Consider the following 27521-nt stretch of genomic DNA (forward strand, 5'->3'; position numbering starts at 1 on the left):
TGCTCACACATACACACATGTTCTGTCACAGAAACACAATCTCAACCACATGTATGCACATGTATGCACCCAACATATATTTAAGATCATTTTACTTTAATTACCTCAGCTGCCAGTGAGTGTCCCATTCCAGCTCATGGTGCTTTTATTCCTCTAATAGTGGATAATATACAATTGTTCACTGTTTGTAGGCTAAAAAAATTGATAGAGAACAAGGCGAATGGAGCCCCAGTGCTCATAAGAGCAGCCAGCCTTGTTTTCTTGGTACTGAGTTTGTCGCCTCTGAGGCCAGTGGTCACAAAGGCAGTGTCAGGGGTGAGAAAAGGCAAGTGAGGGTTAGCAGTTGTAAACCCCTGTGACCTCCAAATGACATCCTAAAGATTTAAACATTTTAAACAAACATTTATTTGTATGTCTGTGAGAATACTCACAGATACACATATGTACACATTTGCTTAAGATGTTTAAATTTGACTTTTTGTGCATCTATCTAGGTACACATATGTAGATGTATACTCACATATCTGAAAAAAACATGCAAAGTCGGATTTAAACATTTTAAGCAAATATGTAGGCTCATATTTTGCCTCAAATAATCACAGCTTTACAGTGAAAGGTAGTTGAACAAATGAATGTATGTGGCCAGGTGCAGAATCTGTCTTTTGCTCTCACACCTCCCCGTACATTGAACAACCACACCCGCTATGGTATGTTATAAGAATTTATAGAGCGCATGGCTGCCCCAGCCACAAGGAGACCCAGCACTGGTGGACCTCATTTCGGGGGATACTACTTTACAACTGCCCTTTGTGGGCGGTCCCATCATTTTATCAGCAGTGCAATGTGTGCTCTCCCCCTTAAATTCTCTTCTAAGGATGCTACTTCTGCACCTCTGGTTTGCTAAAGGGCGTATCCTTACGTGCTGGCGTCACCCTGCTGGCCAGGCCATGCCGCTCCGACTGCTTCTCAAACATGAGTTCACTCCGGGACTTCACGTTGAAGTATTCATCCGCCTTGACGATGTAGCCCACCGAGCTGCTTCGCCGCATCATGATTCCATTGCAGGGTTCCATCTCACTCTCCGCCGGCTGGGACATATGCAGCATACGGGGTAACCTGTAGAGGAAGAGCTGGGACCACACACAGAAGTCAAGACGGTACCCAGGGATGGAACCCTCAACCCACCCTGAATATCTCCCTGAAATGCCCAGTAAAATGAGCAGTATAATCCGGGCCAGTGGAATTATGCGGCAGAGGAGAACCAAATTAGGCAGCAGTCTTGACTTAATTATGCGGTAAGAAAACACAAATTATGCAGAATAATGTGGCACATTTTATTATGATAGTTTTACTTTATTATGTTGTCATTTTTGACAAAGGCATTGTCTGTGCAAAGGGTTCGCCTCTTTAGTTCCAGTTTAACACCCAAACACAGCGATAAGCAACAGGAAGGTGATCAGCCAAACTATGTGATGGGACTTCCACTTTGTGGCAACATGTGGAGCCACATTTTTAGTAACTTTCGATCCATTTTAGCTAGAACATTTTTTTAAGGTTAAAATCTGCAGATTACGTAGCAGATGATGGATTACATGTCAACGTGGCAAATGTAAAATTCTGCATAAATGCCCCACCCAGCCCGCATGAACAAAATCACATAATTCCAGTGGCCCTGAATATAACCAAGTCTTGATCTCTATTCTATAGCCAAAGTCTAGTTCCATCGCTGTCTAGCTGGGTGGACTATGTTCATCTACACTTTCCTCAGTGTATAAATGATATAATCTGCAGACCCAGTCTATGCTGCTGGGAGAAGCTATCATATCTTAAATCGGGGGGATGCTCGGTGGTTCAATAGGGACTGTGGAGAGGGCCACGCTTGCTGTGTGTCGTATTCTGTAGTATGCCGTAGTGTGCATTGTGGAGGGGGAATGGAAGTAGTCAATGGATTAAGTGTAATACATTTCACATTTATAAAAAGATATCCCAGCTGCAGCATGTGCTTGTTAACCAGGATATCTTTATAGGGGATTACCCCATAACTATACATTAGCAGCATAAAGTTGGGGTGGGCCTACTTTTCTGCAGGATTCCCAAATTGCCCAGCGTGTTGAGTGAAATGTGTGAATTTAATGAGTGGGTCTTAGAATTGGAGTTGAAGCAAGAGAGTGTAGTGAACCATCTCTAGATGGTATCTCTTGGCTACTACATGTGGAGCATGACAATTTGTCTGTAGCCAGTGTATAGTAGGCTTGGGTGGTGAGCTCCACTCCGTTTGTGGAGTTTGCAGAGTTTTCGGTGCTCTGCAGAGCACCTTGAGATCCGAAAAACTTGCGGAGCCGAGCTTTTTCCTCACTCGCCAACATTAAGTTAGCGAGCAAGGAAAATCCAACGCTAGACCACCTCCCAGTGAGATTTCTCAGCGTGAGCGGTCGAGGATGGTCGTGACCGCTCGCATTGAGAAACCATCCATTTGCGGTGAGGAAGCTGCCGCTCGAGTAGAAAATCTACCCGAGCGGCAGAAAGAAGCAGCACCCTCTTACACTGTGTATGGTGCAGTTTGGGCTGAGTTATCAGAGCGGAACAAACACCTGGTGCTAAAAATCAGCACGAACTAACGCACTCCGCCACTTGCGGAACTCCACATAGTATGATGGAGTATTTTGGTGACTTTGCGGAGTTCTGCTTGCGAACGCCGCAAACTCCGCCCAAGCCTAGTGTATAGCTAGGTAGGACTGAGCAGCATAGTAATAAATGTCCATCGGTGGGACCGCAAAACCCTCTTTCTCGATCATGACTCGATCATGACAGTAATGCATTGAGTCTGGAGAAAAGTGCATTATTCAAGGTGACTGGGATAATGGTAAGTATTTAAAGTAAGTTCAGTGACTGACCATTTCAATAATAGCTATGTGTCCCGCCACCGACAGAGGGAGTCTTATCCATAAGTATGTCTGTAGCTCCAATTTTGAAATAGCTGTCTGTCACTATGTGTTACTGCCTCTGTGGGTTCGGATGCCAAGATATTTTACAGAGTCAGTGCACCACCATAGTGGTCCTTCAGTCTCTGTTAGCGGAGTCTTTACAGTGAGTGGGAAAAGCCCTCATTTAGCCCATTTTAGTTTGACAGATATGATGCCAAATTTGATAAATTCTCTGATTACTGGATGAAGGATGAAGTCGATAAATTTCGATGAACAAAAGGAATATCGTTCGCATACAGGACACAAGCATTCTCCTTGTTGCCATTGAGATTTCTCTATTTGGATAGCATTCCAGTAAGATAGAGAACAGGGGTTCTATTGCTATGGTGAGAAGAAGGGGAGCAAGTAGACATCCTTGTCTTGAGCCTTTGTTGTTTGTTGACTGAGAAAGGTTCAAATAGGTATCCCAGGATGCTAACTCTACCCGTTGGGTCGGTATGTAAGATAACGCGAAACCAGGTGTCTGCCAATGCTCATTTGTTCCAGAGCTGACAAAAAGACCGGGCACTCAAACAACCTGAAAGCCTTCTAGTCCCCTAACAGTACTGCTGCTGCTCATGTGTTATTGCACATCTGGGGCATAAAAACAAGTAGGGTTCTAAGATTATTGGATGCAGATCTTCCCAGTATGGAGCCGGACTGGTCCAGAAGGACCAGTTTGTCCATCAACGCTATTAGTCTGTTAGCTATTAGACTGGTGAAGATTTTATTGTCAAGGTTAAGTACAGAGAGAAGGCAGTAGGCTTGAATGTGTTGCTCATCTTTCCTGGATTTCAGTACAATGCGGCAGTCACCAAATAATTCACTGTACTCGTATTATCACAACCCCTCTGAATCCCTTCGATAGATGTCTTACTGGGATCTGTAAGCGATATCCGTACTGAGGACAGACTCATAAACAACGATGGAAATGGAAAAGACCCAAGCCCTTCTCCTCATGCTGCCTTACCTGTCCCTAAGGTCAGTCTTACCTCTTTTACCCAGGCTGGCAAGGTGTGGGTACTGGGGGTTCGGAAGTGGAGATTCAGCACGATGACACAGCTCACCACCACCACAGTGACCAGCACCATGATGAACAACAAGTACCTGCAATGCCAAGGACAACCCATTAGTTGATCACCATGGAATTCACCATCTTTAGCATCTTTGGTACAGCCATTACAGCGCTGTAGGCATACATGGCTTCAAACTTCAGAGAGACTCTGACAATTATTTACAAATGATTGTTCATTGCTTAGAGGCTTACCGCAGTAAGATGACTTTCCTCAACATCAACCAGAGTTGGCAGAGCGTCAGGATTCGAATTCTATTGTGTTAGTAAGCAGAGCATTCCCAGAGCAGAAACCACTACCGCCGTTTACCTAGAAACCATGGAAGAAGTCACTTGTTCCTATGGTATACCCAGAAATCTCAGGGCCATATTTATATGGAAATGTCAAAGCGGTGAGCTGTGCCAAATTTGGCTGCGCCATGCTACGACATTTCCAAAATGCATGGTTGTGCCGTATTTACACAAAAACAAACCAATTAATAGGAGGGTCCAAGGGTGAGTTTAACGACCCAACCTAGATACATACCCCAATATACAATATTCCTAACACAACCAGTATCTAGGGGCCAAATAGCCATATGACTCAAGTGTGGACACAGACCTCAACAAAATACAAATAGAGCAGTGGAGACCCAAAGTGCAAACAAGTGTGACATATAGTTACTGAGTTAAGACTCAAGGGCATGGGCAAATATTCCCATCAGTAGCCATTCTGTACTGCCCTTTTAAAACATCATTCGGGTTCTCCTTGCCCAGGAGACAAGACAACACAACACGGCCTACTGATGTTCTCAAGGCTTTGTGCAGTTCTTAAGAGAATGTGTTTTCAAGAAGGGCGGTATTTCAACAGAATGTAAGCATATTTGTGGTTACTGAATAGGCAGTGCAAAAAGTGAATGAAAAACAATAAGTGTGAATAAATATAAAATTGGATCAACTGAATAGATTGTTAATTTTAATTATATCTCTCAATTGTCCAAATTTAAAAATATAGTGACAGTACAGATTTGACAAAATATCTGTAAGCAATATTGGTCATTGTGCCGTATTTACAACACAATGGTGCGTCGCTGTGTTTTCCCTGGCACTAAAATTAGCTGCCTCGTGCCAATGCAAGCACAGGAAATGATTGTTTATGTGCAGGAAGGTGTCCATTCCTGCACATAAACAATCAATAATGGTGGTTTGTTACTTCTATGTGTGCTGCAATCTGCAGCACACATAGAAGTAGCAAATTGTCAATATTTAATGATTGTTTACGTGCAGGAAGGGACACCTCTCTGCACACAATCATTAATTCCTCAGGATAAGGCGATAGAAGGGACAGCCTGCACAATTAGAAATGGGTAGATTTTAGAATGGTGTGTTTGACAGTAGAAAATACTGCTCCTTTTCCCTTGTATCGCCTTGTCCTGAGGTAGACCCGCCGTGCCTATTAGTAAAACAAGCACCCCATCGGGTCGAAACGTCGACATGCTAGTGATAATCCTGACCCAACTCACTCCGCCCCGCGTGAAAAAGAAATGTAAATCCCAAGCGGTGCGGAGCTTTATGTACCAAGGGATAGATGTCCTTTGAATGGTCAGTTTTATCAATTCATACAGCACTGTATATATCCTTGTTCACATTTAGCACTTTTTTTTGTATCTTTTTTCACCATATCACTAGCGCCATTGGAACAAATTGTATGTTGATGAACTTTGACAGCCCTCTAATGTCATTTTAACACCATAAAATGTAAAAAAAAAACATATGGATTTATCCTTAAATACAGACTTTGATTGATTTAATTTTGGTGTGTTTTTTTGTTTCTTCTCTTCCCTTTTCATTGAATATTACTGAAAAGTTTTCAGTATTATTGTTTGTTTTTATTGGTTATTATTCAGTAAACCAAGAATCAATTCTGTACCCAACAGAACCAACATTTTCCGCATTCTTGTACACCCATGTTCTGAGGGTCACTAGGTCATCCCATTATACTAGATGCAAAGGGTGAAACGGGCAGACTAAATGCAGACTCAATATATATTGTTAGCTATAAATCTGTTTGACGACTGTGCTGTCCAAACCAAGACCTAAAAATCATTACCAATATGAAATTAGGCCGGGGCAAACCGTGCATAATTCACACAAAGGAAGCTATGCACAATACCTGGGACATTAACTGAAATTATGCATTATTAAATGAAAAGCATTCCCTCACCTTGTAATAAAAAATGAATGTGAGGATGCATTTTGTGCTAAAACTAGCGAGACATTACATGTGACATGAAGCAAGTGGCCATTTTGTTTAGGGTGTGGCAGTTTTGTCTCTATTGAACTAATGAGATAACAGCCATTGCAGCATCTGCTCTCTGATGCCAAGGAAATAATATCAGCAACACATCTCCGCAATTCGGTATGAATTGTAACTTAACTATTATCCTTAAACATATTATAGCAACACAATGGTTTTGTCTCCATTTATTAAAGTATTCAGTTTCTCAAAATGCGCATGTTTTGATATCAAATGCAAACTTTTTATTTTTTTTCTACTTTTTTAAATCTCAGGTTTCATTTTTAGGATCAACATGTTTGTTCTCCAACCATCATTTTCATCAGGTATCCATTATACATAACAGCCTTCCATCAACATTTTAGCCTCATACATATCACCATTGTATGTCGGTGCTGGTTATTATGCTGCAAGGATTCCCTCAGCATGAAACAGATGACTGCTATTGTGTCAGGTCCTCCTCTGTGCAAGGGCTGGATACCATAAGTCAAGGATGCACACAGTGGTCAAGAATGGCCATCTTTATGCCAGGGTTGCTCACAGTTAGTCAAGGATCTGCAAACTATGTGAGAGATGGCCTATCAATGATGCCCACATAATGCCAAGAATTGCAGGAATTACGTCAGTTTCCCAGAAGGCACACTCAATCATATAAACACACATACAACAGGGTGCAAGCATTTATACACACACCCAAGGCGGACCCCAAGGACCTCAAGTACTTTCGGCCCATCTCCCTACTCCCATTGGCGGCGAAGGTCATAGAGAAGACCATCAACAGACAACTGACCCACTCCCTCGAGAAAGAATAGCATCCTGGACCCGTCCCAGCCCGGGTTCCGCAGCAACCACAGCACCGAAACTGCCCTCATCGCCGCCACCAATGACACGAGGACCCTGCTAGACAACGGAGAAACCGCAGCCCTCATCCTCCTGGAACTGTCAGTTGCCTTTGACACTGTCTGCCACCTCACACTACGAACACGCCTCCACAAAGCCGGGATCCAAGAGAAGGCCCTGGACTGGACCACCTCCTTCCGCTCCGGCAGAACACAAAGCATCCACCTCACCCCCTTCCGCTCCGAAGCCACCGAGATCATCTGCGGCGTACCCCAGGGCTCATCCCTCAGCCCTACGCTGTTCAAAATCTACATGGCATCGCCAGCCCACGTCACCCGATTACACGACCTCAACGTCATCTCTTACGCCAATGACACCCAGCTGGTCACCAAGAACCACCACACTGCCAAAACCAACCTCCACAAAGGAATGAAGCCCGTCGCCGAATGGATGAGGAACAGCCGACTGAAGCTGAACTCGGACAAGATGGAGGTCCTCATCCTCGGATCCACCCCTTTGGCCTCGGATGACTCCTGGTGGCCGCCTGCACTGGGAACAGCTCCAGTACCCACCGACAACGCTCGCAATCTAGGGGTCATCCTCGACTTCACCCTCTCCATGACTAAGCGGGTCAACGCCGTCTCTTCCTCCTGCTTCAACACCCTCTGCATGCTCCGCAAGATCTACAAGTGGATCCCCACCAAAACGAGAAGAACGGTCACCCAGGCCCTCGTTAGCAGCAGGTTGGACTATGGAAACGCCCTCTACGCAGGAGCATCAGCCAAACTCCTGAAACAGCTTCAACACTTCCAGAAGGACTCTACACGCCTGATCCTCAACATCCCACAGCCACATTACACCGCACCTGAGAGACTTGAGAGACCTGCACTGGCCCCCGTCAACAAGAGGATAACCTTAAAGCTCCACACCCACGCACACAAGGCACTACACAACACCGGACCAGCATACCTCAACAGACGACTCAGCTTCTACACCCCCACCTGCCAGCTCCGCTCCGCCGACCTCGCCCTCGCCACAGTCCCCCGCATCCGAAGAGAGATCTCCGGCGGCAGATCGTTCTCCCACCTCGCCCTCAAAACCTGGAACGCCCTCCAAATCCACCTACGGCAGACCCAAGACCTGTGACCTTCAGAAGACTCCTCAAGACCTAGCTTTTCGAGCAGTAGCAGCATTCCCCACCCCCCAGCGCCTTGAGACCCTCATGGGTAAGTAGTGCGCTTTACAAATGCCATGATTGATTGATTGATCGATGTGCACAAACATACACAAACAGATACACAGATATGTACACACAAGCCCTTGCATGCTTGCGATCTCTCTATTCTGCACAGAAAGTGGAGCAGTTATGTCTCAACTCCTAGTCTGGCTATAGTTTACTCAGAGCTCTTCCCAGCTTGTACACTTTCATACTGACAGGCATTTTTTCTTTTGCGTGCACAATAAGGTGGGCAGAATGGGCAGGATTTCATTCTGTGGAATTCAACTGAATAACATTAAAATTACATGAGATTTCGGGAGATTCTACAGAATTCCAGTGCGGGTGGAGTGGGAGTTTGTGGTTATTTACTTGGGGAAAAATGCAGCCTTGGCTGTATTTTGAGCTAAGAAAATAGGGCAGCCAATTACCACTCGGTGCCCTTACATACACAAAGTAGGTAATGGCACGCCACCGAGTGGTACGAAGGTGGTTTCTAACCTTTAGAAAGCATTACATATCCCTCTGCATTGCATACCCCATGGGGCTCTTACATACTCTGAAGCAATCATTGCAGAGTATATAAGGATGCCAAGAGGAATGCACTGCTGTGGTTTCTAAACAGGGCAGCAAGAGAGAGCAGCCCCTCTATGTTGTCATGTCACAGGAAACTTTCATCTGCAGTGATTTTTAAACAGTACACAAAGGGAGTCACTGTTCCTTGTAGAGGACGAAAGAGTAAGAACATTTTGCAGTTTGCTACTCTATCTGTGGGGGGCAGTGTGTTCTTATCATAATGCCTTCACGCACCCCGAAGGATGTCATGCTTCATCATTTGGGCTTTGCTCCTCGTCGGGCCGGCGCTGCAATGCCCTACGGGTCCCTCGAAGGGTCTCTTTATCGGAGATCTTTTGATAAGAAGCCATTTGGGTGCGTGGGTGTTAGTGTCAGCGAAGTCTAAAGTGGTGTGCTAAAAAATGACTGGAGGGAGAGTGGGTACTATTTATTAGGGTGATGCCTCTGTCATTGTTAAAACAAAGTGTGTGGTGCTGCTCTCCCTGTCTCCACCGGTGGATCGGCAGAGACAGGGAGAGTCACGCAGGTGGATCGGCCCTGCTACTGCTGGAGAACCTTCCTGAGTGCCCTCACTGATCTCATTAGGCACTGACTCTAATATTAAGGGAAACGCTACTCCCTTCTACAACTTGGTGGCACTGGTTAGTTCAGTAGTAAATCTTTTTCCAAGCAGGAGTGTTTACATATGGTCCATCAAAACGAAGGACAGAGTGCTCATAATTCCCAAGGCCTTGTGCTATTTGAGGGCCTCCAGTTCATGCTGCAACATTTATATATAGATTTTAACCCCTTCGACGCTGATGACGAGCTGGGCTCGTCATCGCGTAGCCTCCTCGCACGCTGATGACGAGCCCAGCTCGTCACGCAAAGTGCGTTTTTAAAAAACCCAGCGTGCGAGCGGAATTCCGCTAGCGCGCATGCGGTTAAAGCATGCTGGTCCTCTTTATTAATAACGTGCAGCTAGCATATCTAGTCCCACTAGATGGCGCCAGATACTCGCTCTGTGTATCTTTCCCTGCAGAACGTTTGGTTTTCAACTTTGAAGCAGGCCCTTGCCCTCTGGGGCCCGCTTCCGTTTTCTGTCCCAGGCCCCGCAATAGCTTCTGGCACGCAAATGGATAACCATGGTGTAATGGTGTTTCAATCAATTCCTGCTGATTTGTCAAATGCCTACTGTCCGTGAATCAAGATAGAAAAATAAAAGAATTTTTCAAAAATGCGCGCAATTTCCAACCCAGCTACAAATGAGCATATGAATTCTCAGGACCAGAAACATTTTAGAGCAAGTGGATCCATACGAAATGCAGCAGAGTTTACTCCTACAACCTTAACCCTGCGTGGAATGTACTCCTGGAAAGTCAGGCCTGGGCGTAGTACGCGTAGTATTGCTACGCGGAACTCCGGGAAGTGACAAATAAACTCTGCGAAGTCCGTCAAGTGGCGGAGTGCAGTGCGAACTGCTGTTCACGTTGGTTTTCCTGCCGCTCGGGTCGAAATTCTACCCGAGCGGCGGCTCGTGATCGTGAACTTACCGTCCGCAAGCGCGAGCGGGGACAAAACTCCGCTGCACTACGTGGAGCGGAGTTTTCTGCACTCTGCAAGCTCCGCGGAGTGCAGAAAACTCAGGAAACTCCGCGAACGTAGAAGAGTCCACCGCCTAGGCCTAGTTCCAGTACCTTTGGAGATGTATTTCATATCTCCACTGCAGTGACACCACTTTGGTGCTGTTCTCATACTTATGTGTCGATGTAGGTCATATGAGACCAAGGTAATCCAGAGGAAAGGCTGACTTTTGGAATGAAAGTGGTTAAACAAAAACATAGGTTTAGACCCCTCCCCCCCACCCTATCAACGAGTATATTGTTTCAGATTTGCATGCACTCCTAATCACCACAACAGCAGCACAGATGGTAAATCATTTCCAAGACTCACTTGCCAATGAGCGGGATAGCGAGAGATGTTTCTGGAAGTCTCTGGGAGATCAGCAGCAGGAAGACAGCCTGAGCCAGCAGGACTGAGATGGACAAAGTCATCTTCTCACCACCTGGAAGGAGGAAAATGAAACCTTCAGCTAAGGAGTCCAGGTCTGATATGCAAAGGCCAGCCCTTGCCATTCAATGCAAGATTATTAGAACTTGAAAGAAGCATTGGAGGCCGATATCATTTAAAAGTGGGCGGGCACGGGGGACTGCATGGGAGGGGGGAGGCCACAGGGATTAATAAATAAAAACTTACCTCATGGTGATGGCTGCCTCACCTCTCACTGCTTCTCTTCTTTGCATCTTCAGGTAGTCCTTGGGGCAGCATCACAGACTCCCCATCCAATCCCCACGCTGCTCTCAAGCATGACAGCAGTGTGGGGATCAGCCTGAGTTGGCTGAAAAGAAACTCACTCAGGCAGAGAGAGTCTGTGCTGTTTCTCCAACCCAGCTGTACAATACATCCGGGTTGGAGAAATCAAAGTGCACATGTCAGTTTGCCCAGCCTAAGGCGGCCGGCCAAACTGACATGCGCACTTAAAAGTGCACATACCACTCCTCCTCCCCTCTTCCATGGCCTGGCCCCACCCCTTCCTACACACGCTGGCTCAGAGCCAGCAGCTAAAAAATAAAACGATAGTAAGATGTAATTTTATTTTTCAGAGGAGCCACCGCTGTAAAGAAGCCCTCACCCTCTTGCTGGGACATCACTGACACTTATTTACATATACGTCTGCACCTTTATAAACATCTTCCTCAGAAGAAATCCTCAATAGGAGATAAAATAATGGTATATAATTCTGAGCAGGCTGGTGGGAGTCGGCATGGGCGACTAAGTATTGCAAGCATTTCAGCACTTTGATTTTGCCATCTGTAGTGCTTGTCATATGCTGAAAAAGGTAAGTTTCAGGCCTTTTCGTAGTTTCTGGACCTCACAGAAAGTGGCACCCAGAGGATGCAGCCTTTTCTCGCTTTATGGGTGTGGTGGTACTACGCGGGCTTGCGTGCATTCTGACTATGCCTGGGCGGAGTTCGGGGAGTTCTGCTATGTGGAACTCCGCAAAGTGACAAAAAACTCTGCTGCGCTGTGTGGAGTTCCGCAAGCTGCAGAGTGCATTAGGTTCATGCCGTTAACCGTGATTTTCAGTGCAGGGTGTTTGTCCCATGCTGGAAAATCATCATGAACAGCACCATGCGCAGCACAAGAAGGCGCTGCTTTCTTTCTGCTGCTCGGGTAGATTTTCTACCTGAGCGGCAAATTTCTCAACGTAAACGTAAGGTTTATCAACACATGCGGTCACAAGCGAACGCGACCACTCGCATTGAAAAATCTGACCGCCAGCATTGAGAAATGTCACCGGGAGGTTGATTTTCCTCTCTCACGCTCACCAAGTAGACATTGACAAGCGCGAGCGAGGAAAAAGCTCACCGGGAGGTGTATTCCCCTTGCTCATGCTCGCCAACTTTTACGCGAGTTCAGACAACACTGCAAACTCTAAGAGCGGAACGGAGTTCACCACCCAGGGTTAATTCTGAAGCAATGTAGCCGAGTTGGTACCATGCCAGTGCTCCTGACTCATTATTGACCATACCTTAGCCTTAGAGACATTTCAGAGTACCCAACTTTTTGGGATGTGTCCTGGATTCCCCCAAAGCCTCTGAATATATCAGCACTCTAGGGGGTGAAGTGCCCAAGGACACACTGGTCATCCTGAAGAAGACCGGTGTTGGCTCAGGTGCAGGCGGCTGTGTTATTTGGAGCTCATACATTTCATGTCACATAAAAAAATTGAAGGATTTAGGGCCAGATGTATCAAAGGGTTTTGTCCATTCTATGTCTATGGGGAAATGTGTTGATACATTTGGCCCCTAGTGAATAAATGGTCACAATTTCTTTTACTAAATATTTTCAGCGAAGATGCTCGATGTATATTATAATTATTCGGTTGAATATTTTTAGTTGGGAACTTGAATTGGAAACAATGTCAGTCTTTTCCCCTCAACATTCAAAAACTGGATACATTTGTGGCAAGGAGTTTACTCCATGTCCCAAAGCCCACTGTTATTCACCACACAAACTATAACTAAATATTTCATTTAAACTAATACAACCAAAATGCATTTAACATCATTTCACTAATTAGCATTTTCTCTAAAGAAAATTGACCAAATTGTTTAGCAGAATCCTTTCAATCACTTTCACTAGAGCAGCCATACGCGGATCATGACTTGGGTTGGGCTAACCATGAGCGAATGGTGACAGTCAGGAATTGAGTCACACGCGACATGAGAAAAGGTTCATTCATGGTTGTGTGATCTGAGGTACCCGTGTGTGGGCCCACGGTGCAATACCGCACCGTTCATGGAAGCAGCAGGCCCAGGTGACCAACTCTGCACACAAGGGCTTTCTATCATCATGCACCTCCCCTGTTCCCTTGCACTCTTATCATTATGTTCTGGATTTAGGCTGACCACCTCACTGAAATTGTAATATGGATACAATCCAGAAATGAACTTTTCATCTACAAATCCAGCTGTGTTAATCTAATTATTTCAACGGAAGGGAAAGAAGACTACAACACCCAGAATGCATTACGCTATCACACAAAAGTCCTGGACTGGAAAACAGGAGCAGCCAGTACAGGTAAGAGCAGTGGAGCAGGGGTGGGGCCAGGGCAAGGAATAGAAACCGGCCCTTACAAACTGCTCAGCAAGCCCCCCCTGGGGAGAGGGGGGGGGGGGTGCAGACGAGCAGTTTGCGAGGGCCGGATTCGGACGATTTTGTTACAGGGGCGGATATTGCTGACCCCGGTAACAAAAACGGCCCCCCAGGTGCTCAAAAACCTGCCCCACCCTAGCGGCCTACCAGGAAAACGCCTGGTGCTCGCTATGGCCAGTCTGGCCCTGGGTGGGGCAGGGGTAGTGGAGTCAACATATGACGGGATAGGGTAAATAAATAAAACTGAACTGACTGAAAAGTTGATGTTTTAAAGAGGTGAGCAACCATAAAATACAGCAGCGATTAAAATGTATAATAGTTTAACTAAGTGCTGATAAATACTTAGCAAGTTAAATTATGCTTTTCAGAAACGGAAATTAGAAACGAAAATCATAAAACATATTGTACCATAAGGCATTGAAAGGATAAAGACAGCAGGAATCTTATCAGGTGAGCGGCTAACAACAATAAAAGAAATGTAAAGAAGCCATAATTAGTTTAAATAGACCTAAGAATGTGAGTAATCTTCTCACTTGTAGGACACTTATGTTTCACAGACATTATATTTGTCGAGTCCATGAAAAGGTTCTGAAAATTATTCCCTATTTTCAGTTGGAAATAATCGGTATATGTAAAATAAATGTGGAGATAATTAATAAAATGTCCCCATTTATTGCCAGGTGCTAACAAACACTCCTGGTAGGATCATCTGGAATCAACTGAAATAAACCACAGAGGTTGAGCTGATAATTATACAGGTAATTGGAAAAATGCCAGTATAAATAACTTAGCGTTATCCAATTAAAAGCACGATTATAGAGCTGTATTTATTTATGCGTTACAGCTTCAGGAGAGATCGTTTTACCTGAAGAACAACAAACTTATGTTGAAATTCATTCACCAAGATGTTATCGCACCGGTGAGTGCCATAGATGTATGAATGATAGATGAATGGTTGAGAATCGTAAGATGAGCGGTTGAAAAATGATGGGTACATTGGCGGTACACTTACCATGACTTGAAAAAACAGTGCCAATATCAGTAAAAAATTGGTTTTATTGAAAAAAGTGAAAATTTATATAACTACAAAGCTTCTGGTATATTGTGTTTCTCTAATAAATGGATTTTAATGTATCTGAATTTAGCTTGTTAACAGTAAAATGTAGAATTGGCTTGTACATAGGACTACATAACATAAGAAGTAAAGAATGTTTTATTTATGCACTAGGTGACTATTTGCTGTGGAGATATATTGTTATTGTCCTGAAGAAGGAAGCCGTAACCATCCAAAGCTTCCGAAACGCGTCGACGCATTGCAGAGTGGTCAAATTTCAGAGTTGTCAACAAAGTTTTGGGTATAGGAAGGAAAAGCCTCCCCATTGTTGCCAATGAAATATTCGAATTGACTATACCACAAGACAAAGTGTATTGTCTGGATTTTCCTTCTCCTTTTTTATAATTATGTGATTTTGTATACTTTTTATGGATTTCTATGTGATTACAAATGTGTTTTTAAATTTTATTATACAATAAATGTACATTATTTTAATTTTAAGAGGTTTTTTCCTTGTTAAGTGTTGGCCAAGAAACTCAATATTGTTGATATTAATCTATGGAATGTATGAAATAGTTGAATGCATGAGAGTAGATTAGAAGGTGTGTTTCACCTAAATTCCCAACGGAAAAACCCCTTTTTTTACCTAACAGTATACTGGAGCTCTATTTTCCCTTGGGTCATAGAGAGCCCCTCTCTTTTTGTTAAAGATAAATAAATAAAACCACTTACCTTGTGCTGGCAGCATTGCTGACTCTGCTATGCAGCGAGCCCAAAGTAAGTGGTTTTATTTATTTTATCTTCCCTACCCTGTCATATATTGACTTCACCCCTGCACCTGCCCCAGCGCCCCACTACCCCACTGCACCACTGCTCCTACTTGTACCGACTGCGCCAGCTGGAAACAGTGTTTGTGTTGATCAGGAGGGATGCAATCAACCTAGCTGGTGACTGTGGAGGAAGGTTAGTGAGATTCTGCGTTTTTTTTTGCAGTTTTATTTAGCACAATCTTGACCCAAAGGTATGAGAGCACTTTATTTGAGCATTAGTTGCATTACAGACAGAGACATTCATTTTGTTAGGCACTGGGAGATTAAATGATTTTCCCAAAATCACAGGGTTGACCATCCCTGCCGAGAGGCGAACCCAGGTCCCCAGCTTCGAGGTCGATCGCTTTAGCACTTAGGCCACATCCTCTCCCTAATGCACCTGTCATTGCAGCAATGTGAACTTTAGCCCATGACACTCATTGTTTATTTATTTTTTAGTAAACATAGACGCCTTGGTAAAGAGTTTTTCGTAGGAGCCCACCTCTGGTGCTGCCGCTTGCCAGGGTTACTAAATAGCAAGACCACCGAGGCTTGATTCCTCATCATGCCATTTCTTTCCACCACCTTCCACTTCCTTGCTCTCCATTTCCCTCTTTCCATCCCTGCTTTCTCTCTCTGTCACTGGTTCCTATCTTTCTCTGCCTTGTCCTGGGACAAAGTCTGATGACGAAACCTAAGTCCTAGGCCCCAGGACTCAGTGCCTGTGCTCACATAGTTGCCAAGTTTCCCAGGTCCATGCCAGCAGGTGGTTCCAGTTTATCAGTTTTCTTTCCATTCAGGGCTTGTAGTTCTGGTTCAATAATGGGGTAAACAAAAATAGAATTCCCAGAATGCCATGAGAAAACCTGGACCTCCAAACACCAGCACAAATAAAGCACGACTGATGTACATGATGAGCATAAACGAGCAAAGGTTAGGTTTCCTTCTTGTACTGCTCTATCTATCCAACCTCTAAGCGCCTGTGTAAGAGGTTGAGGTTACACACAATAGTGAAGGACTCCAGAATCCTCTGAGATACATGAACTTGGTGCTGGCTCCCTCGAAAGTATGTCAACCCTATGCGGCCAATTCAACAATGTATGATCCAAAGCTGCTGAATGATAAATCCACACATGTGGTTGGTACTTACTAAATGCTAGTTTTTCCAATAAAGAAACATATTACTATTCATGGCCCTAACACATTCTTTTGGACACACCCTCTTGTGGTCCCCTCCCCCATTCAGGATTCCAATGTCACTCAGTGGTGTGTTTAGAGAGAGACACTGGAGACGGATCAATGTGGGGTTAGCCACCTTATTGAAGCTCTTCTTCAAACAACCATTGTCAAAGCCAATCGTTGTTACTTTGAGGGCATGGCAAAGTGCTGGAATGAAGTGGAACTGAGCAAGGAGGCTTAAAATGGATAACAGTGTGAAAAGAACAGAGGGACATATTAGCAACAACTTGCGATAATAATCGCAAACCGCGCTTAGGGCGATTTTTTTTTATCGCCTCCTAATACTGGATTTTATCGTGGAGATAACGCAGTATTACCAGCGTTTATCTCCACGGCGATAAAAAAATCCAGCGATAGCGGTGAATCCAATCTATAACGTAAGATTTCCAGCAATAAATTCCTATTGGTAAGAAAATTCTCGGTAATAGGCAGATGGGGACTTAGAATCCACCTCCTATTGACCATTATGGCTAAAGTCAGGTTTTTACCAGGTGTAAAATCCTGGTGCTAATTGCGGTTAGAGCACGTTAGAGCGACAGCTTGATAATTGAGCAATGAAAAAATTGCCGCTTTATCGGCAAAAAGTGCTGCTAAAGCGGCGATAATGCCCTTGCTAATATGTCCCAGAGGGTGACGAATAATTCAGTATTGTGCAATCGTGTAACCCTTTTTCTGCTGAGCTACTTTGAAATTATCTCAGTTGCCCCACTCTGGTCAAAATTGATTAATCCAGATAATAAAAAGTAATAGAAACACATTTATATGAAATTAAATGGTGTGCATATGGAATTCATTTATTTGAACCATGAAAATGTCTGTTATTCCGAAAGAAATATATCCCTTTGTTTTCATATTTAACTCATCTGTCTAATTCCATACATGCAAAATTGTCAAAACGAAAGGAGCTATAGCTTGAGACATCAGCCCTAACACTGTCACAATTGTGCATTTAAATGATAATATACTGAAAAGTCTACTGCACAATGCAGCAAGAGAATCTACATATTATGTTACAATATGGCTATCATCTTAATCCAAACCACTCATTTGCAAAATGGCCATCAGCAAAACTCTTCCATTTAAATCAAATGTTTGAATCTTACAGCTCACTTAAGAATGGGTGCAAGGACACATTTTGCACTAAAATATAGCTATAGATGTTGGATTTGCATTTTGCATATTTAGGCAAAAAGAATATTATGCTGAATTTCGCACGACCCTCCCTGTGACCTGTACGTTTACAAAGATCACAGCCATGACACTGAACTTAAAAAGCAATTCTACCACCCACATGCTCCTGCATGGGTCAGGCAATGGGATCTCTCTCTAGGATGTGTCCCAGACTCAGTGGCGGCAAGCACAGGTAAGAGCGGTCATGGGGAGGGTGGGGTGGGGTGTGAGGAGAGTCGAATAATGACTGGATAGGTAACATTAAATTAAAAAATAAATAAAACCACTTACCTTGCGCTCGCCTCATCAGTGATACGGCGAGTGCAAGGTAAGAGGTTTTAGTTACCTTTACCTATTCCGTCGTCAGTCGACTTCCCCCCACCTGCCCGCCCCACCACTCTTACCAGTGCCGGCTGCCACTGCTCCCCGTGGCCCACTGTGTGCTTGTTCTGGATGATGCTAAGCGGTCACCCCCTCCCACTGGTCAGCCCCATGACTCACTGTCGGCCGGCAGGTAGAAGACACAGTTGGCCAGGAAGGCGATGAGGACGCAAGGGATAAGGATGTTGATGATGTAGAAGAGCGGCTTGCGTCGGATGATCAGGTAGAAGGTGATGTCCTGGTACTTGGTGCTGTCGGGGGGCAAACTTGTGTCGATATTCTTTCTGGCTGGAATATGTGTGATCTCCCATTCACCGTTCTCTAGAGAATAGAATGAAAATTGCATTATTTCCAAATTTCGACCACTCATTCATTGTTCAGTTCTGCAGGGGTGTAACACACTCCTCCGAAGCCCTTGAAAAGATGTGGGGCCCCCATCCCTCAAGGGGGGGGGGCAATCAGCTCAAGGCCACTGAATACCTATGAGTTCTGGGCCACTCAGGGAACCCTCATGACATTCTGAAGTGGCCTCAATTTTGCCATATGCCTAGGGCAGAGGTGTTCAATCTGTGGGGCGCGACCCCCAGGGGGGTCGTGGAGTCCTGGGAAGGGGGTCGCAGATTCTGCCAGAGTGCAGTTCCTGGCGTCAGGCTGATCGAGGGTGCTCAAGGCGGAGGCCGCCTAATTCACACCGAGGTGTGAAAAACATCAAAGCCTCGTTAACAAGTAAAGGCCTTTTAAAGACCTGTGATAGTACTCTGGTGTGCCTTTGTGTGTGTCCAAGCTGTTTCAGCCAGGCTGACATACACAAGCTTGGGGGGGGGGGGGCGGGAGCTTTTAGGGGGGGGGGGAGGCTGTAGCCCTTTGAGTTCAATGGACTTAGCTGTGGGTTTATTTTTACTTTTAACGTTTTATATAGCGCTAGCTTAACCCGTAGGTATCAGAGCGCTTTACAAATACACAGTAAACAGCAGAAGGACATTACAATCATATCATTGGTTCAAGTCCCACAAGCCCTCATACCTGGCGCCTGTGCAGGAGAAATGTGGCTGAGAGTCTGTTCTTCATGGTGAGATGTTTTCACAGCCGGCTGCCACCCCCCCAATGGATGAAGGATGGATGTATGGATGGATAAAAGGTTGCATGGATGAATGATGGATGCATGGATGGATGTGTGAAAAGGTGGGGGATGAATGATGGATGGGTGGGTGGATGGATGGATGAAAGGGTGGGTGGATGAAGGATGGATGCATAGATGAAAGGCTGGATGGATATATGGATGGAATAATGAAAGGGTGGATGGATTAATGAAAGGTTGGATGGATGAAGGATGGATGGAAGGATGAAAGGGTGGATGGATGAAGGATGGATGTATGGATGGATGGATAAAAGGTTGCATGGATGAATGATGGATGGATGTGTGAAAAGGTGGGTGGAAGAATGATGGGTGGATGGATGGACGGGTGGATAGGTAAAGGATGGATGTATGGATGGAAGGATGAAAAGGTGGATGGATGATGGATGTATGGATGGATAAAAGGTTGCATGGATGAATGATGGATGGATGTGTGAAAAGGTGGGGGATGAATGATGGATGGGTGGACGGATGGATGAACGGGTGGGTGGATGAAGGATGGATGTATAGATGAAAGGGTGGATGGATATATGGATGGAATAATGAAAGGGTGGATGGATGAAGTATGGATGGAAGGATGAAAGGGTGGATGGATGAAGGATGGATGTATGGGTGGATGGATAAAAGGTTGCATGGATGAATGATGGATGGATGTGTGAAAAGGTGGGTGGAAGAATGATGGATGGATGGACGGGTGGATAGGTAAAGGATGGATGTACGGATGGAAGGATGAAAGGGTGGATGGATGATGGATGTATGGATGGATAAAAGGTTGCATGGATGAATGATGGATGGATTGATGGATGTGTGAAAAGGTGGGTGTGTGGATGGACGGGTGGATAGGTAAAGGATGGATGTATGGATGGAAGGATGAAAGGGTGGATGGATGAAGGATGGATGGATGTGTGGAAGTGTGGGTGGATGAATGATGGATGCATGGATGTGATGAGGTCTAACAGGCGCATTTATGGTTGTCGATAGTTGTTTATGATGAGGAGTACCAGTTTCTAGAATCTTTTGTCGGAAGGGGGTCCTTACGCCTAAAAAGGTTTTACAAGGGGGTCTCGGCATCAAAAAGTTTGAAGACCTCTGGCCTAGGGTGACCAGATCTTGAGAACCGAAAACTGGGACATTTTGCAAAAATAGAAGAAGGACTACAAATTTACATCAACTTGGCGGTGCAGAATGACAGCTCTCATCAACATAGGAACACAACAGAGTCTGTAGGAAAATTAATAACATGTAATTTTTAAAACCAGCATCACACCTGTTCATTAAATTGCTCACTATTAACAGCTGCTAACTAGCACGGTTTAGAACACCTAAAATAGTGCCTCTCCCTGTTTTCAATCGACGCCCTCCAAAAACCAGGACATGAGACAAATTTGCCGAAATCTGTCGGGACAGCTGGTGAACAACTGGGACAGTCCTGGCAAATCTGGGATGCCTGGTCACCCCCCTTATGCCAGTGCATGCATGGTGACCCACTTAGGTGTAAAACATCAGGACACTTATGTCTTTGAAGTCTTGGTGCTAAACCCTGTTCAGAATGAGATCCCACTCCATGCTAGGCCTTTCTGCACTAATAGCTCCTATTGTGAATGAATTATCTAGCACTTCTTCATTGATGCACCTTGCACTGAACACAATTCCACTTGCTGGGGAAATCCACCCTCAAAGCTGTAAATTAAAACATCACTTAGTAGCTATAACAGCTGACATTTACTTTTGAGAAGTGCACGTTTGCTTTTACACTTAAATGAACAAGCTCAACTTTTTCAAAACTTCAAATCATTTCTATAACTAAAGTAGGGTTTAAAGTTTGAAAATAAAAGTTTTTTTTAAAGTTAAATAACTGTTCATAAGATTTTCACACACATTACAGACAGTTTCAAAGATCCCAAAGAAAGTAAAAGGGGTTGCTTGTACTATCACGTACATGTGAATGGCAAACAGTTCTACTATTTTTAAATCATAAGAATGCTGCAAGCTTTTAAAGAAATCAGCCAGACCTTTAAAATAATCTCTGTTATCTAGAGCCCAATGCCACTTTACATTTATCTACTTATTTATTTAAGGAGTTTTATACAGCACGAACATGACCTGCCCGGGTATCAGAGTGCTGTATAAATAGCAAACAAGTTAAACACAAAAAATGTGAACGAACAGGCAATAGCCAGATAGCAATAGGCTGAAACATCAAAAATCAGAGCAAGCAATATATATATATATATATATATATATATATATATATATATATATATATATATTTTTTTTTTTTTTTTTTTTTTTAAACAAACACATTGTAGTAACTTTCCAACTTTTGAACGAATACATTTGACATTTTCTGCAGAAATTGTGATTTTCTCCTGAACAGCCAAAAATGATAGACGCGTGTGGATTTGATCCCTGCAGGGAAAATTCTGTCTAATCGAAAGCTCTGATGATTGTTAGTGTTCAAGAGTTTCTTTTCTTTACTTCACTGGCAACATCGGTAACATATTTTTCTAAATAAAACGAGGTGCGCACCAAGTTCTACTACAGAAATAAAATTGAATTATTTTCTGCGAAAGATGGCAGTTTCAAACAAACAAGCCTGATTCTGATCTTTTTTTTTAATCGTTTTAAATTTATTACATTTGGGCTTCCAACAAACAAACCCTAAAAAACTGTAAAAGTGAAAAATTATTAACAACTTTAAAGAAGCGTGAACTGTTTATTAAAATGATACCAGTGGTATTTGGGATTCAGAGTAACTTTCTGTTGATTAAAGAGGCTTGCCTTTTGCCAACATTAAATATTTTGCTAAAAAATTAGACAAATTCAGGATTTGTCCGTAATTTTTTCACAGACGTGATAAAAACGAAGTATGTACAATTTCCAACTTTGTAAAGTACTTTCTTCAATGTCATGAACTTCTAGGAGCAAAAATTGGTAATTTCGTCCATCTCTATAAAAAATACAAAAATTAACAGTTCTCCTTATGGCACAATATTACATCACACCAGTGGCGTCTCTTCCGCTAAGGCAGAGGAGCGTCGCCCCACTTCTCTTCAGCAGTATAAAAAAATGGAAAAAAAATAAAATACCATGATGTCATTATCATTTTATTTTTCCTGCTGAGGCAGTTTTGCAGGGCAGGGAGGGGCTACTCTGCTCATAGAGAAGCAGGGGGTGGAGTGGTGGGCAATCTGTAAGTGCGCATGACTGTTTGGCCGGCCGTCTTGGGCCGGACAAATAGTCATGCACACTTAGCATGTTCTCCCCCAGGCTGTACTACAGCCTGGGGGAGAACATTCACAGACCCATATTCCCCATCTGAGCCCCATAAATCGGCGATCAGACCAATCACGGCACTGCTATCAGCAGCTTTGTGATTGGCTAGGGCAGCCTGTGTGCTTCATTGCTTCCTGCTTCCATTACGGCTGTGGAGAGACGACAGAGGAGAGACGTAGTAGTGACGTAAGAATTTTTTTATTTCTATTTTTCTACAAACCCAACCCCTTCCCCCCACCTCCACGATCTGTGCCAGCCACCACTGCATCACACACACTAAACATAACTGAAATAAACAGAAGTGACCTGGAAAACCTTGGTGAGATTCACCACTTGTACATTTACAAAATAAATGCTATACTGACCACTATAGATTCAGAATTTGAAAAGTGATAGTAATAAAGCCATTTTTAAATGACTCGTTTCCAGAGTGTGAGCCTCACCTCCTAGATAATTGTATGCGAAGGCAGCAGAACTTCTTCTGGACACACAAGTCTTTGATTTTCATCACTACAGTGCCTAGCCTGCCTTTAAATACATGAGTTGTTTGCACGCTATGAAGTGCAGGTCTGCATGAACAATCTGTGTTAGACTATTGCTGCCAGTGTCTATCAACACTCTGGGGGACTTATTTCTGGGATGTTTATAAGAACGCTACATGCATTTCCCATTCCTGTTTTTCAGGGGCAGCTCCTCCGCAATGGCAAAATAACATCGCCCCACTGGCACTGAGTCAGCAGGTGAAATATAAAGCAATATTCTATCATCATTCGATTTTTCACCTGCTCGCTGAGCCAGCATACATAAGGAAGGTCTGGGCAAGGACCATGAGAGGGAGGAGGGGTACTGGTTTGTGCCAGCCAAACACAAATACACACTTACGTTTCTCCAACCCGGCTGCATTACACAGCCGGGTTCAAGAAACAGCACAGACTGAGCTGCTCTTGTAACAGGAGAGCAGTGTGGGGATTGGACAGGGAGTCTGTGATGTGACCAGGAAGCAGAACACAGAAGCGCGATGCAGCTGGCAGCTCCAGGTAAGTCTTCTTTTTTAGAAATTATTATTATACTACCCCTATGCCCCCCTCTCCGACTCACCACTTTCTTTTTGTGGCAGCTGCCACTGATGCCTTTACTCGAAGTTACCACTCTAACTGCAATGTTACTACATGTTTCTTTACCACTAAAGTCATTACAAAGACTGGTCTTGGGGGGGCGCTGGACTTTGGAACAGTATATATTACTATTCCAACTCGAGTCAGTGTATAAGTAGAGAGGGTGCTGGACCTAAAGTCCAACATCAGTCCAACAATGCACCCCCTGAAGCGAGCTGCTGCAATGACTTGCGTGGTAAAGGAACCCGAGGTAATGTCGGGTTAGTGACTGTGGAGTGAAGGCCGATCGTGGTTCTGCCTGCGGGGTAAAGGATGTCTCCCTTATTCATGAGGCTTGCGCCATCAGAGTGTCACTTTTGTTGATGCACCTGTGGCGCAAACCTCTCTACCATATCTATGAGATCACGGAAAACCACTTAGCATGGCTTTGAATGGCCTCATCGATATGGAGTAAAACAAAGCAGCGCAAGCCGCTGCGTTGCCTCACTCTTCACACGGGAGGTGTTCCACGGGCATTGCGTGGGTATTCCCGTGCAACACCCATGGGGTTTAACGCTTTCCCAGAGTGCCTTGATCACGTACACCTGGGGAAGTGCCAAAATCTTAAGTCTCCCCAGAGCAGGCGTAATGAGGAGAAATACTTATCTTTCTCCTCGCTTTTTCCGGCATTCTACAGCCATTTTGCCATCACAGCAAAATGTATTTACCTTTATTTGACACTTAGCCGTAATCCATGGGAGCGGCCTCTCCTTTTCCCTTTTAGGGCTCGTACGGTTTGGTGGCTATGAGCACAGGAAACCCAACCAACATTTTTGGGGGATATATCTTAACCTGTTCCTCCAATGGGGTCTCTGAACAATCACTGTTACACTACATGTTTTTTTGTAACTTTTTTAGATACCATTGTAGGCGTTTGCTCAAACCTTTGTTAACATCATTGGGTCACCACAAATGTAGAGAGTCTTTGTTCCATCTGCAACTACAGAGCACACCAGCAATTTGCCATAGGGTATGCTCCTTTTTCAAAGCTGTAGTTAGAACTCGGAAAACCATGGAGGGTCCTCTTTGGTAAAATAATATGTATCTGTGTGTCGGTTTTCTAATTCTGTCTTGTATATTTGTAACATTGGCCTTAAAATGTTTTATCTATTTTATCTGCCATTTCACACACACGTTGTCTAATGTTTGATTGTCTTTGATGGCCATAATTTGGCGAATTAAACAATTATTGATTGATCGATTGACTACCTCTTACCCGTGAATCCTTCCGGGTCGATGATGATCCACTCCACGGGATACGCCCTCCCATTTTCCGGGTCGGTGTCTTGCTTCAGCTCCATCGTGATCTCTTTGGCACTGTACGTTAGAGAACTGGGTGAAAGCAAGCACAAGACACAGGGATCATTACCTAAGAATAAATTTACATAATCTGAAGATGATGAGACATTAGAGCATAAGATCAGATCATCGCATATGGCACAAAAGTACATGAATCAAAGATGTAGTTTCAGTGCTTAATTTGTGCCAGTGGTTTCCGGTTTTTGGCACCGGTACTTAATTGTAAAAAACAGCACTTATGGCTGTCTGCCACATGGTGGCACTGTTTGTCTGATTTAGAGATGAGCACAGCAATAATTCCTTATTAATTGAAAATATATTACCAATGACTAATACCTTGTGTCCAAGCTATTCTTAAAGCTTTGGGGCCTGGAAGAGTCTGATTTGTGACACTTGTAGTAGTGAAGTTGTGTTGTTCAGTGGTTGGCAGCACTGTCAGGGGCAATGGGTGGTGCGAGCTGTGGTAGCTTCCTGACAAGGGCCCTGGCACGTATTGATTTAAGTGAGGTGCTATTAATTCTTTCAAGAGAGAAGGTCCCTGTGGTGTCAATGTGACAGGAGGATGATACGATAGCGCCTGACCAGTAAAATGTAGGAGTGGCTCTCAGAGAAGCCGTTTATACTTATTACATTACATTACATAAGCAGAACATGATAGAGGTCTGAACTGACTCAGTCAGATCTGAATTCAAAGTCAGAAAAGAAAAAGGTGGTTAATAAGCTCTTGGACTGTATATGCCCAGGGAAATACACTTAGTGCGGTCTGAAAGGGGTTATCCGGGATATGATGTCATAATAGATCTAAAAACCCAAGCGTACGTCATCAAACAACATTCTGATATGCTCATTGCTAGTGAATGTTAGAAATGGAGGTCTGGTTAAAGGGTACAAATATTTCCAGTGCTTAATTTGAGCCAGTGGTTTCCAGAGCTCAGCACCGGCAGTTAACCATCAACACCAATGATGTTCATGAGCACCAGTTAAGGACACCATTATTTCACAGGGAGGGTAACGGCCACATGCATCAACCTATTTAGGAAGTGCAAACGGTGTGAATCGGTAAATTCAGCCGTTTGCGATTCCTAAATAGGTTTTTGGGATGCATCAAATATTTTTGGAAAAATCGCTATTTTTAGCGAATTCCAAAAATGCGATTGCTTTTAAGCAATCGCAAATTGGCGATTCCTTAAAAGCAATGCATGATTACTTTTAAAATTGCAAATTCACAATTAGGGGGTGCAATTTACCACGAGGGTGAACCTCGTGGTAATTTGCAAAAATGTATTAAAATGCTCAAAATTGCATTTTAAAACACTGTCATGTTACAGACACACTTGTCCTTAGGACATGTGTGTGTGAAACATGCACTTCAAAATACATTTCAGGGGTGCAGGGGGGGGGCCCTTTGGATCCCCCCCTACACCCATGGAATGCATTAACATTTTGCGAAACACTAATTGAAATTCGCAAAATGTCAATGCCTTCCCATTGATTCCTATGGGGCTTTTGGCCCATAGGAATCAATGGGAATTGCGAAATCGCAAATTAGAATTCGCATAATATTTGCGATTCGGTAAAAATTGCGATTTTTACCGAATCTCAAATATTATGCGATTTAAATCATGCATCCCATTTTGTGATTCCTTATTTGCGATTCCCTAAAAATCACAAATAAGGAATTGCAAAACCGGACTTTGATGCATGTGGCCGTTAGTGAATTGCCCAGAATCACAGGATGTAAAACCTGGGGCCTCATTTATGAAAAGTGACGCATCGCTGCGTGAAAACAGCGATGCGTCACTTTTCACTGCGCACTCCTTGCAACACCAATGATGCGTCATATTTAATGTATGACGCATCATGTCGCAAGGACTTGCAGATACGTCAGTATTTCTGACGCATCTGTAAGCGCAAAAGTGACGCATTGCTGGAGTGTGTCACAAAAGTGACACAACTCCAGCAATGCGTCCTTTCACATGGGGAAACGTCAGTCTTACGCCTGCTGTGAGGCAGGCGCAAGATTTTGACGCAACAGCATCCTAAAAGGGACGCAGTGAAATCTCATAGATTTCACTGCGTCACTATTACGAGGCTTTTTGCGGGGGAACGCCCCCTCTGCATACATTATACCTGACACAGGTATAATGTGGCGCAGGGGTTTAAAAAGTGACGCATCTACCTAGATGCGTCACTTTTTAAATATGGCGCAACAAGGCGCATATTTTACGCCGCTGGTGCGTCACAAAAAGTGACGCACCGGCGGCGCAAAACTGACGCAAGGCCTCATAAATAAGGGCCCTGGTTTTCCAGTGCTGAAATTGGCAGCTCTGGTTATTACGCAACATCCTCCACTTATTTTCATGG

General features: G+C 44.0%; 1 protein-coding gene across 1 annotated transcript in view; it reads right to left on the reverse strand.

The window, feature by feature from the left end:
• Positions 1-27521, reverse strand: part of LOC147684152 (acetylcholine receptor subunit delta-like) — a 63964-nt gene that overhangs the window by 8073 nt on the left and 28370 nt on the right. Inside the window, exons 6-10 of the mRNA XM_086944955.1 lie at positions 25075-25190; positions 18414-18614; positions 10875-10986; positions 3956-4070; positions 920-1130 (exon numbers count right to left, since the gene is read on the reverse strand). Of these exons, the coding sequence (XP_086801081.1) occupies positions 920-1130; positions 3956-4070; positions 10875-10986; positions 18414-18614; positions 25075-25190 (755 nt within the window). The remainder of the gene's footprint in view (positions 1-919; positions 1131-3955; positions 4071-10874; positions 10987-18413; positions 18615-25074; positions 25191-27521) is intronic.

This window comes from Lissotriton vulgaris, chromosome 11 (genome assembly GCF_964263255.1).
Source record: "Lissotriton vulgaris chromosome 11, aLisVul1.2, whole genome shotgun sequence".
In the NCBI taxonomy this organism is placed as follows: domain Eukaryota; kingdom Metazoa; phylum Chordata; class Amphibia; order Caudata; family Salamandridae; genus Lissotriton; species Lissotriton vulgaris.